This window comes from Hemicordylus capensis, chromosome 17 (assembly GCF_027244095.1).
Source record: "Hemicordylus capensis ecotype Gifberg chromosome 17, rHemCap1.1.pri, whole genome shotgun sequence".
Taxonomy (NCBI): domain Eukaryota; kingdom Metazoa; phylum Chordata; class Lepidosauria; order Squamata; family Cordylidae; genus Hemicordylus; species Hemicordylus capensis.
In genome coordinates, this window is record NC_069673.1 from 2,441,373 (window position 1) to 2,453,658 (window position 12,286).

The 12,286-nt window shown below is 49.5% G+C and overlaps 1 protein-coding gene across 6 annotated transcripts in view; it reads right to left on the bottom strand.

Moving 5' to 3' along the window:
- ADAMTSL2 (ADAMTS like 2) overlaps positions 1–12,286 on the bottom strand; it is a 137,806-nt gene that overhangs the window by 7,714 nt on the left and 117,806 nt on the right. For 5 of the 6 annotated variants that reach the window (XM_053281699.1, XM_053281702.1, XM_053281698.1 and 2 more), the window contains 4 exons: positions 10,550–10,763; positions 5,626–5,781; positions 2,558–2,728; positions 292–468 (listed from right to left, as the gene is read on the bottom strand). In XM_053281699.1, the coding sequence (XP_053137674.1) occupies positions 292–468; positions 2,558–2,728; positions 5,626–5,781; positions 10,550–10,763 (718 nt within the window). Of the gene's footprint in view, positions 1–291; positions 469–2,557; positions 2,729–5,625; positions 5,782–10,549; positions 10,764–12,286 lie in introns of those variants that run through there. The other variant, XR_008312697.1, reaches the window with a different exon arrangement.

Below are 12,286 nucleotides of genomic sequence, written 5' to 3' on the forward strand. Positions count from 1 at the left end.
CATTGATATTCTTCTGGTTTAACATTACAAAGTCCACCCCAAGATTTACTGTGTTCCACAGCACTACAGCAGAAATAGTGCTGGAATCCTCTTATCCCCATTTTTCAGATGGCAAACTGAGGCTGCGCACAGCTACACACTGTGTCCATTGCAGGACTTGAACCCAGATCCACCTTGTTCACCAGAGGCCAGCTCTGACCACTAATCCTGCCAGGGCAAACTGACTTCACACATCAAAGTGCAGATTCTCCCCCACCCCGTGAAGATCTCCCCCCACTCCCCACCACTCACCTCGGACCAAGGGGTCGTGTACCACTTAAAGCAAGGTCGCTCAAAGCAGGTGGATTCCTCGGTGGGTTTCTTGGCAATTTCACATTCCGATGGGCTGCGAGTTTTTATTTTCCCGTTGACAATCTCAAGGCACAACACAATCCGCTTCTTCACCCCTCGGCCGCACGTGGTGTTACACTGCCAGAGGGAAGAGCCGATCAGAGAAGGACCAGAAGGAAGGATTTGGGGGTGGGTGCTCCAGCATCGGGGAGAGGTCATGGTGAGCTCCCTCTCCTACTAGACTGAGTCCATCTTTGTGAGAGCCGTTTTTCCTAATGGCTCCTTCCTCAAGGCTGTGTGAAGCTGTCCAGAATACCACCCAACTACTGAAAGAGCCCTGATATTCTGCAGAAGTCCGTAGTTTGAATTCATCGTTGGCCTCAGGAGAGCCTGGCCTTCCAGGGTTTTTTAATTGTTTTAAATGTTTTAATTGTTAATGGTTTTATGCTGTTTTCAAATCGTTCTGTAAGGATTGTTTTTAAAGGACTGAATTGTGGGGCTTTATTTTTGTTGTTGTGCACTGCCCAGAGCCATTTGGATGGGACAGTATATAAATGAAATAAATAAATAATAACTAAACAAACAAACAAACAAATAAATAGGACTACAACTTCCATCATCCCCTGCCACATTGTCCACATTGTCTTTGTCCAAAGAGCACTGAAGCAGAGATGTGCATGAAAGGAATTTTTTTTATTCATTTTGAATTTGAATCAAATTACAAAAATTCATTTGAATCAAATTTGAAAATGGTCTAAAAATTTGATTCGAATTCAAATTGAATTCAAATTGATTTGACTCTCTTTGGCACCTTTTTTAACCAATCGAGGGCCTGAATGGTTTTTAAAAGATGCCAAACAGATCTTGAATCAAATCTGAATCGAATTTCAAAAATTTGATTCAAATGCGAATTGAATCACCCTTTAAGGGGTGATTCAATTCAAATTTGAATCACTCAAATCACCCAGATTCAAGTCAAATCTATTCGAATTTGAATCAGTTTGCACATCCCTACATTTAAGTTAATGGAAGAGTACTAAAGTGCATGGAAGTACATTCAAATCTCTATTGAAGACTTTTCTTTTTCGCCAGGCCTTTGCCCTGTAGTTTACCTATTTGTTTCTTCCCCCCTTTTGTTAGTTACTTTAGTTTTTAATTTAGAATGTAATTTTTAATGTTGCCTTGTTTTGCATGATTGTGTGCACTGCCCAGAGTCTTCGGAGTGGGTGGTATATTAAATGTTTCTAGCAAATAAATAAATGCTGCTTCTCCACCCCCCACCCCCCCATAGAGAGATGAATTCAGGGGGTAGCAAGTTTCCCACTCCCCCATCCACTCGATATTTCCCACTCCCCCATCCACCAGATTGGAATCTGGCAGCAAAGCATCAGACAATACAGTGATCATACATTACAATTCTATAGCGTGAAAGAGTTATTTTCAAAGGCCTCCACTGTTTAAAGAAGCCACCTTCACTCACTCTACCCCAGATCAAGCATCAGGAGCCTGTGCAACCAGGGAAGTAAGAGCCTCCTCCAGCCTCCCAGGATCCAATCCAGCCCTTTTGCTTCCTTTCTGGCTAGGAACTGGGCTGGATTAGACCATGTGTGCAGAGGGGTGCAGGGTCATCCCCCCTGCAGGTTTCAGCTGGGTTGGTATTGACCATTCTCCCCATTCCATTTTTTTTTTTTTTTGCATGCTTTGAATCGAATTTTTGGACCAGATTCGAATTTGATTCCAATTCCAAACAAATTTTTGGAATTTGATTCCAATGCGAAACAAATCAGAAAATTCGTTTCGTGCACATCTCTGCTTAAAAATGCAGATGGTTCTGACGAAGTTGCTTCATGGCTGCTGAAGCAACGGGCAGGAAGAGGAATCTAGCCCAGAAAGCAGACTGGAAGGTTTGGGCTAATCCAAAATTGCATTATTTTCTAAGAGGAATGTGACCCATTTTCTGAATCAGTGTGAAAATGTCAAACAACCGTCCCTCGTACGGTAAATAAACTACCATCAGTTTCCTGACCTCTATAAGTATGTAACGCACAGCAAAATAGTTGCAATAACATTCTTTGCCATCCCTTCCCCGCCCCGCCCCGCCCCGCCGGCCAAAATGAGAAGTGTAGCAACCGTTGATTTGCTTTCTCCAGCACTGAAGAGAGAAAGCTACAGTGCAAGGAGCAACCATCACAAGAGAAGGAAACCCAGCCCCGAGATTCTCGCTTACCCTTTCCCAGTCCTGGGCCAGCCAGTGCGAAGGGCAATTCTTATCCCCACAAGGATGGATTGCAAGCGGCTTACTCTCTAGGTTACACTGAGATTCCGGCACCACACGCCCGTCGCTGGTTTTGCAGTATACATGCCTGATCATTCGGCCCTGTCCACAGCCTCCGCTGCACTGAAAGAGAAACAGACACAAAGATCACAGAAAAGGGGGTTCTCAAAGGCATCCACTGAACTCCCGGCCTCCCATTCAGACAGGGTCTGATGCCTGCAAGAATCAAATCCTTGGAAACATGCTCTGTTGGGGGGTTCTCAAACTAGAGTTCCCAGATGTTGTCTTGCCAAAGGCCATTGAGGTGGGAGGTGATGGGAATTGTAGTCCAGAGGAGGAGAGAGTTGGTCTTGTGGCAACAAGCATAAATTGTTCCCGTTGCTAAGCAGGACCTGCCCTAGTTTGCATTTGAATGGGGGACTACACATGAGCACTGGAATGTATTCCCCTTAGGGGGTGGTAGGGATGTGCAAACAGATTCGCTGTTGAACAGGTTTGATGTCAAATACGTTCAACATCGAACCTGTTTGGTTTGATAATCCAACATCAAACCGAACACATACACATCCGGTTCGGTTCAGTATCAGACTGAACACCCCCGCTGGCTGTTCGGGGACGGGGTATGTTCATGATCCCTTTTTAAAAAAAAAAATGGTATTCACCCCCTCTGGGGGGCCTCTCCGAGGTTGTGGGGGGGTCTCTGGAGGTTCCCCCTGCCAGCCTCCATTATGTTGCAAACCGCCCCGGTACGGGAGGTTTTTGGCCCATTCTGGCCTTGTCCTGCATGGGGGTGGCCATTTAGGAGGCCACCATGCATGTCCAGAGGCCCACTGGGCATGTGTGGCAGTCTCCAAAATGGCCACCGCCATGCAAGGCAGGCCCGGACCAGGCAATTTGCAACATAATGGAGGCCGGAGGGGGAACCTCCAGAGACACCCCCCCACGGCCTTGGAGAAGCCCCCTGGCGGGGGTGAGTACCCTCCCCCAAATGTTAATGGATCATGGAACCCCCCCAACTGAACCAATAGGGGGGGCATTCAAGGTGGCACAGAACTGAACTGGCCCAGTCTCGTCCAGGTCCAGTTTGGACTCGAATCGAACCGGCCAGCCGGTTTTGTGCACACCCCTAGAGGATGGGAGCCGTAGCTCAGTGGAAGAGTATCTGCATGCTTGCACGCAGAAGGTCCCAGGTTCCCTCCCTGGCGTCTCCAAGATAGGGCTGATTGGCAGCGGTTCTCCAAGGTTTCAGGCAGGAGTCTCTCTCAGCCCTTCCTGGAAATGCTGCCAAGGATTGAACCGGGGACCTCCTGCATGCAACGCAGATGCTCTCTCTCATACAGCCCCATCCCCAAAGAGGACTGTCTTACAACAGACAGCACTCTCATGTAGCCACCCACCCAACTTCAAACCAAGGCAAACCCTGCTTTGCAAAGGGGACAATTCCAGCCTGCGACCACAAGACCCACTCTCCTGTGTGAGCTCTCCTTGGTTTCAGTGGGGGCTTTGCATAGGAGCCCTGCCTGGTGGATTGGGCCCTGGCCCTCCATTCAAGCCTGCTGTTCAACCCAGCAAGGGGCTTCTTCCCCCAAGCTCTGTCCAGCTCCATCGCCCATATATTTGCAAATAGATTTGCAAATGGTTGCAAATCTATTCTGTGTGCTCACAAAACAAGGGGGCAGGGAGCTGACAGGGGTATTGTCTTGACTGATATTTCCAAACCCCAGAGTTCCCGTGTTCTTTTGTGGGTCTCTTTGCAGGAGACGTGCTTCTCACAGTTGCCAGCTGTCACCATGGAGACCGCTTATTTTTAGCCCACGTTGCCGAATTGAAAATCGGGGTAAAAATAACCCAGGAGGACGCCCTATGTGACATGTACACAAACACAGAGGATGGCAAATTTAAGAGAACGGTTGTTATTTTAGCAGGGGGAGCAACTTGCAGGTTAAAGAGCACAGCTCCTCACCTCTGAGAGCTTTATGGCTCTGATTTAGCATTTCTATGTCCTGCTTTTCGGCAAAAGAAAGACGTTCTCAGAGCTGTTTACGTGGCAAAAGGAAGTACCAACTTTCTAGGGAAAGACAGAACCAGGGAGGTCAAGGATGCAATTCGGGTTGTGAGCGGAGAGCTGGTCTTCTGGCAGCAAGCATGAGTTGTCCCCTTTGCTAAGCAGGGTCCGCCCTAGTTTGTACTTGAATGGGGGACTACAGGTGTGAGCACGGGAAGATCTTCTCCTCAGGGGATGGGACTGCTCTGAGAAGAACACCTGCCTGCTTGCATGCAGAAGGTTCCTAGATTCCCTCCCTGGCAGCATCTCCAAGATAGGGCTGAGAGAGACTCCTGCCTGCAACCTTGGAGAAACCCCTGCCAGTTTGTGTAGACAATACGGAGCTACATGGGCCAATGGTCTGACTCGGTAGATGGCAGCTTCCGAGTTCCCCACCTGGCATCTCCTTGGAGAAGCCACTGCCAGTCTGTGTAGACGATACAGAGCCAGATGGACCAATGCTCTGACTCGGTATATGGCAGCTTCCGAGGTTGCCAACTCTAAATTATTTCTTGCATTGTTTTATTCCACATGTGCATTCTGCTTCATGATCAAGTGGGGAGTCTTTTAAAAAGCAACTTCCCAAGGTTGTCAAAACGTCAACGTTTTTGCTTCGGAGGTCTGCCGAGTCGAGGGCTCGGATCGGTTCGCCTTTGCCTGCCCTCCTGGCCCCTGCAATTGGGCCACTGAGGAAGCCGACTAGTTGGGGCAGGACATTTGCAGCTGGCCTTGGGAGAAGAGGCTTTTCCTGGAAGCCGGGGAGAACCTGCCAAGCCCAGCATCAACTCCCTGTACAACAGCCTTGAGCATGTGCAATAGGTTTTGTGCAAGGGCTTCATTTGTCTGGATGCCAGCCAGTATCTAAGCCACAGACGCTATCTCCCACTCATATCGCTCACAAATCTCTCAGCCGTCCCCCTTCAGCTGTCTCCCACCCTGGCAAGAGGCTACCTCCCCAGACGCCCAAGGGACTCACCGGGCCCCAGTCAGAAACCGTCCACTGCCGATCACAGGGGGAGCCAGTGCAATTCTTCTCCGCTGGCGGTCTGGTGCCGGCATCACAGAGCCTCTCTTCTTCCGAGCACCGGATGTCTCTGATTACCACACTCCGCTCGCCACACCTGGCTGTACACTGAAGAGAGAAGCAGAACCTGAGAGAAGACCCTACTTTCCAGAGGGGCTGTGCGTGTGTCCTTTCCCCTTTATTTTTCTTCATTTATTGCACATCTTTATATACTTCACATCTCTGGGCAGTTTCCAATAAAACCACACAGATCAAAACTTTGACTTTATGCTGGTCAAAGACCGTAATATAGATAGATAGATAGATAGATAGATAGATAGATAGATAGATAGATAGATAGATAGACAGATAGATAGATAGATAGGAAACCATTTAAAAACAATAATCAAATCCATATGTCTAATTAAAAGCCTGGATTAATAAATGTGTCTTAACAGCCTTTGAAAGGCGGTCTTCTTTCAAAAGGGAGCACATTCCAAAGCCTCGGGGCAGCAACAGAGAAGGCCTGTTCCAGAGTAGCCACCAGACGGTAGATTAATTCAAGGGCCCTCAACCTTAGGTCCCCAGATGTTGTTGAACTACAATCCCCATCATCCCCAGACACAATGGCCTTGCATGGGAAATCTCCAGTGAGGGAGGCCCCACCGCAGCCTGAATCAGAAGAGATCTTAGTCAGGAAATCCCTTCTGCTTCCTTCTAGAACAGGGCTGCACCATTTCGGCTTTCCAGCTGTTGGACTTCAGTCCCCATCATCTCCAGCCACAGTGGCTAATTATCAGGAAGGATGGAAGTTGTAGTCCAACAAGAGCTGCTCTAGTCTAGAGGGCTCTAGAATGTCAGAGGGGAAGGGTTCTCGGAGGTCATCTAGTCCACCTGCAGGGAACTGCCTCAGCATCTCTGACAGGGGGCTGTTCAGACCTTATCTGAAATGCTTCCTCAGTTTTCTGTGCTGAGCAGGGACTTGGGCTAGAAAGGGATTGACCAGAATGTCTTTCACATTTATATTGTTTGCCTTGCCCATACCTGATCAAGTTATGATTTTTAGCCTTTTAACCTTTTATTGAGATGTCTCTTACTGCACTTATCTCATTGTATAAGACATAGCGGCTTTATAAGCTCCGTAGTTTGTCGTTTTATACTACCAGTATTTTATAAACATATAACACAATGTTATAGTAGGGCAGTAATGGACTAATAGTGATATTTTAGAGTGTGGTGTATTTTTAGCATATGATGTTTTCTCCTTGTCCATGCCCTTGTATGCTTTTTATTCTTGTGCGGGTCTAGGACCGTAATAAAGATTGATGAGGATGCTGATCAGGAGGTCCAGATGACAGGAGTTCATGCACCACTGACTTATGGAGTCCTGGGCCTCCGGGATGTGGTGACACCCAAAGCTCAGATGGATTTTAAAAGGACTGGACAAATCCATCAACTCTCTCCAGGGCTGTTCATTATGGAAATAGACCTCTCCTTCCCAGATGCTGGGAGACCAGCTATGGCCCTTCCCTCCCTGACGACGAGCTTCCAAAGACGTGTAGCTGCCCCTTGCTAGAAGCACATGGTGGGCTCAATAAATCCTGGTTCTGATTCAGCAGGGCCCTCATTATTTCCTAGCTGCAGACCTTCTCTGCCTCCCTCTCTCTTTCACACACACACCGCACAGCAATTAGGTTTTGATTTCAGTCTCAAAAGCTGAAGGCGAGCCAAACCCACTAACTTAATTTAGAAGCGAGGGCTGGATTTTTACCATTCTCTCTCTCTCTCTCTCTCTCTCTCTCTCTCTCTCTCTCTCTGTGTTTGTCTCTGCCTGTGTGTCTGTCTGTCTCCGTGCCCACCCCCTCCAGTCTGTCTGGAACCTAGGAACATAGGAAGCTGCCATATACTGAGTCGGACCACTGGTCCAGCTAGCTCAGGATTGTCTACCCAGCAAGTCACTGAATGGTACTAGAGAAAGACCTGCTGTTCTGGTCGCTCCAGGTCTTAATACTCACCTCAATTTTGGAGGATAAATACAACTGAAGGAAGCCTGGGCAGGTGCGCAGCTGGGGGAGTCAGTCATGTGACTTGCCACTGGGGGGGGTCCAAGGCAGTGGGCCCCCAGACAACTGTCTCCCCTTGCCCTACGATAGTTACGCCCCTGCAGACGACGTCAACAAGAACCACAGCCCTGGCCATTGGGCTGTGGTAATCCCCAGGAAGACCTCTCTTCCCTGGACGGGGGACGGGAAGCTGGGATTCCCAGCCAACTTGGCATCTCTCTGCAGCCATCGGATCCAAATTAGATTAGTGCTACTTTTGGCGTGGAGACCGGCTGTGCCGGCCGAGGGCCCCCTTTCCTCGGCAATTTGTCCCCAACACCTCCTGCGTTCTCTAGCATCAGCCGCTTGGCGTTGTGGGCCCCTCGAAAAACAACGCAGCCTCCATCTGGCCCGTGCAGAAGGGAAGCTGTCTTTGACACCAAAGTGGCCCGGGGATGTGGGGCTGGGAGAGAGGAATCAAACACATCCTCTGCAAGGAAAGAGCACTGCGGGGTTTCAATAAGATGGGCGGCCGGCCAGCCGGCCTTGCCGCTGGCATTCCGCGTGGACGAGGCACTTCAAATACGAACCCACAACATTTCCAGAGTCACTCAGGGATGGACGAGGGCTGGTGTGCTGCTTTCTGGTGCGTTCGCGGAGGCGAGGGGGCCAGAAGCACCGAGGGAGGGAAACGAAACGGATGGCTAGGGAACTGAGGAGCGGCCAAAGGAAGCCCCTTTTCACACCACGCAGAATTCACCGGTGGAATTCTCTGCCACAAGATGTGGTGACAGCCAACAACCTGGATGGCTTGAAGAGGGGCTTGGATAACTTCATGGAGGAGAGGTCTATCGACGGCTACTAGTCGGAGGGCTATAGAGGCCAGCTCCAGCCTCAGAGGCAAGACGCCTCCGAATCCCAGTTGCAGGGGAGCAACAGCAGGAGAGGTGGCATGCCCTCGGCTCTTGCCTCTGGGCTTCCCAGAGGAATCTGGTGGGCCATGGTGGGAAACAGGGTGCTGGACTAGATGGGCTTCCTTGGGCCTGATCCAGTTGGGCTGTTCTTATGTTCTTAAATTTAACATTTTGGGGGCTGGCTCCACTCCACCCGCAAAGCCATAGGAACAGAGGAAACTGCCATATACTGAGTCAGACCATTGGTCCATCTAGCTCAGGATGGTCTTCACAGACTGGCAGCGGCTTCTCCAAGGTTGCAGGCAGGAGTCTCTCTCAGCCCTATCTTGGAGATGCTGCCAGGGAGGGAACTGGGAACCGAGATGCTCTTCCCAGAGCAGCTCCATCCCCCGAAGAGGAATTGCTTACAGTGCTCACACATGTAGTCTCCCATTCATATGTAACCAGGGCAGACCCTCCTTAGCTAAGGGGACAAGTCATGCTCATTCAGAAAAGTGCTCTGTTTTATGTGTTTTTATTGGATTGTTTTAAACTGTTGTGTTGATGTCAGCTGCCCAGCACACAATTTGTTATGGGGAGGCTAACAAATAAAGTTGTTTATTTTTAATTTTCATTCATTATTATTATTTATTATTATTCAACCCAGCACAGCATCCCTCTCACTGGCTGTTCCTAAGGTCTCCCTTGGATTTCTTTTTACATTGTAAGCCCCTGTGGGTGGGACAGGGAACCATCTACAGGGCTCCCTGGTGGCACAGAGTTTGGACATCCACATTTCAAAGTTTTGGTTCAATTTTTTTGTTTAAAAATTTGAGAGCTTTTTCCCAGGCAAAAAAAGGGGGAAAGAGTCTGACACAGTCTGAAAAGAGACACCAGCAACAGCCACTGGAGAGACGCTGTACTGGGGATGGATATGGCCAGTTGCTCTCCCCCTGCTAAAGAGAAGAGAGCCGCTATTTTAAGAAGGTGACTGCCCTTGGCCCAGTGAGGGGGGGCACCTTAACAAGGCCGACCTTTGCCGGGGGGGGGGGTAGCTGCTCATTTATTATTTATGGAGCAGGGGTCCCCACCAAGAAGGTTCCCAAAGCAGTTTTCCGTAGCAGAAGCCATGAGGGAATAGTTCTCTGCCCGCAAGAGGTTCCCAATGGGAAAAGAAACACACGGGAGATTCCCAAAACAGCCACTGGAACTGTTTTGGAAATGGCCTATTCTGCCTGGCTGAAAAGGGACAGCTGCTAAAAAACCCTTGCTAAGTATGAGCGCTCCACCCGGGAAGGTCCCTTTTGGCCCAGTTAGCAGGAGAATTCCCAAACGGTGTGTCACGCAAACTCCTCATGATCATTCCCTGTCCCAAAGAGGCTCACCATCTTAAAAGAAACTCTGCAACCTGAGGAAGAATATTCGCCAATGCATTTAATAGAATGGATAGAAGAATTCCCCAGCGTAATCTCTTCTGCATGCTTCGATTTTGGCCACGCTGAAAAGGAAGCCCTGTTTCCTGAACAGCCAAGCTGAGCAAAATATTTGTTTCGCTATTGAACTAGTTCCCCAACGGAGCCCACTGTCACCTCTGAAAAACCCTGGCGGATGTTGCTGGACCAAAAAAGAGGGCTTCTCAGACTTGGGTCCCCAGATGTCATTGGACAACAACTCCCATCATCCCCTGCCACTTTGCAGCAGGGGGGTGATGGGGGTTGTAGTCCGACGACATCTGGGGACCCAAGGCTGAGAACGCCTACCATCAAACATTATCTGCACATCTGCCTTGTACATTTCTTTACTGTAATGCCTGATTTATGGACCTCACCACCTGCATAGCAAGCCTCCCACAAGATTCCCGGGACTGGCCTTGCTTTCACAGGTAGAGTGGACATATAGACCCAACCAAACCCAGCCGGCATCCTCCCCCTGCACAGGAATTAATATCCTCTGTGGATTTACCTCTGACCACTCGGACATCTCCCACTGTGGCCCACAGGCGGGATTTTTGCAGATCTTCCGTTCTTCGGGCCGGGTGATATCAGCAGATTCACACAGGTCGCTGTAGACTGAACTGTCAAACCCGGGAGAGATCATCTTCCAGCATCGGACGATGCGGAACTGGTACCCTTCGCCGCAGGTCCGGGAACATTCACTCCAGCTGCTGGTCTCCCACCTGCAGAGGGCAATTCAACACCATCAGAGGCCGGGGGCCAGTTCGAGGAACATACTGTAGGAAGCTGCTGTATACTGAGTATATCATTGCTTCACCTAGCTCAGTGTTGTCTACACCAGTGTTTCTCAACCACCGGTCCCTGGACCGCTGCCGGTCCCCTAAGGGTTGAGTGCCGGTCCCTGACTGGGAGTCAACCCCCCCCCCCAACTGAAATCAAGGCACTCACTTACTCAATTTTGCACATGGCACGGAAGAGGAAGAGTATCACGGAGGCGTGGGACCCTTCTTGTGCCTTGCCTCCACGTGCTGCTGAGATCTTCCTACAGCTATCTTATTCCCTATCTTTACAGCTTCAAACTGTATGCGATGCGGGGGCATGGAGGAAAAAGTATGGCAGTGGGCGCCACTTGAAGGGCTGCTGGTTCTTGCATGCTCATTGTTTGCAGCCAAAGGTTGGTTGATTGAAACCCAGCTGCCTGTTGTGGTCGAGGCGCCTTGAGAGGGAACGCTGTTTCCCTCTTGCATCAGTGGGGCTTGCTTGTATGTTGTTTTCATTGGCCCCATGTAGCTTTTGAATTTTTCTAATGGCCCAACATCCCCTCTCCATTGAGTAATCACAAGCACCTCCACTCCAGACATACTGGAGACAAATTTGTTCACCCAGGCTTTTAGATTCAGGGGTTCTCAACCTTGGGTACCCAGACGTTGGTGGACTTCTACTCCCATAATCCCCAGCCATAATGGCCAAATGCCATTGTTGTTGGGGGTTATGGGAGTTTAACTGAGGGACCCAAGGTTAAGAACCCCTAATATTCCATGTTTGCAAAAGATTCCAAATTTAATTATTTTAATGCTTATATTATTTTCATTCTAAACTGCCCAGAGATGCAAGTTTTGGGCAGTATAGAAGTCTGATAGACAGACAGACAGACAGACAGACAGACAGACTTGAAACCCCTTTACTAACTGCTGGTCCGGGAAACTGCGCATGAAGAATGTAGCGGTCCTTGAAACTCTGCACGAAGAATTTAGCGGTCCTTGACTCCAAAAAGTTTGAGAAACACTGGTCTACACTGACTGGCAGCAGCTCTCTAAGGTTTCAGGCAGGAGTCTTCCCCCAGCCCTACCTGGAGATGCTGCCAGGGAGTGAACCTAGGACCTTCTGTATGCAAAGCAGATGCAGATACCAAGTCAGATTCTTGGTCCATCTAGCTCAGAATTGTCTGCACTCAGGTTGCACAGTTCTGGCCCTCCAGCGGTTGTTGGAGCAATGATGGGGGCCAAGCCAGCGTAGAGAAATCCGGAGCCTCATGGACCAGTGGACAGGCTTGACAGAAGGGAGCGTCCATGCTCTATCTAGTTCCACAAAGAAGGGTGCCATCGGGACTGTGGTGCAAATGGGCCCCAACACCGCAACTTGCAAGCATCCATGAACCGAGCAGCTATCTAACCTGGCTGAATGATCTTCCCAGGCACTTCTGGATCTCACTCTTAGCACTAACAATGGCACAGAAGTAGGAAAC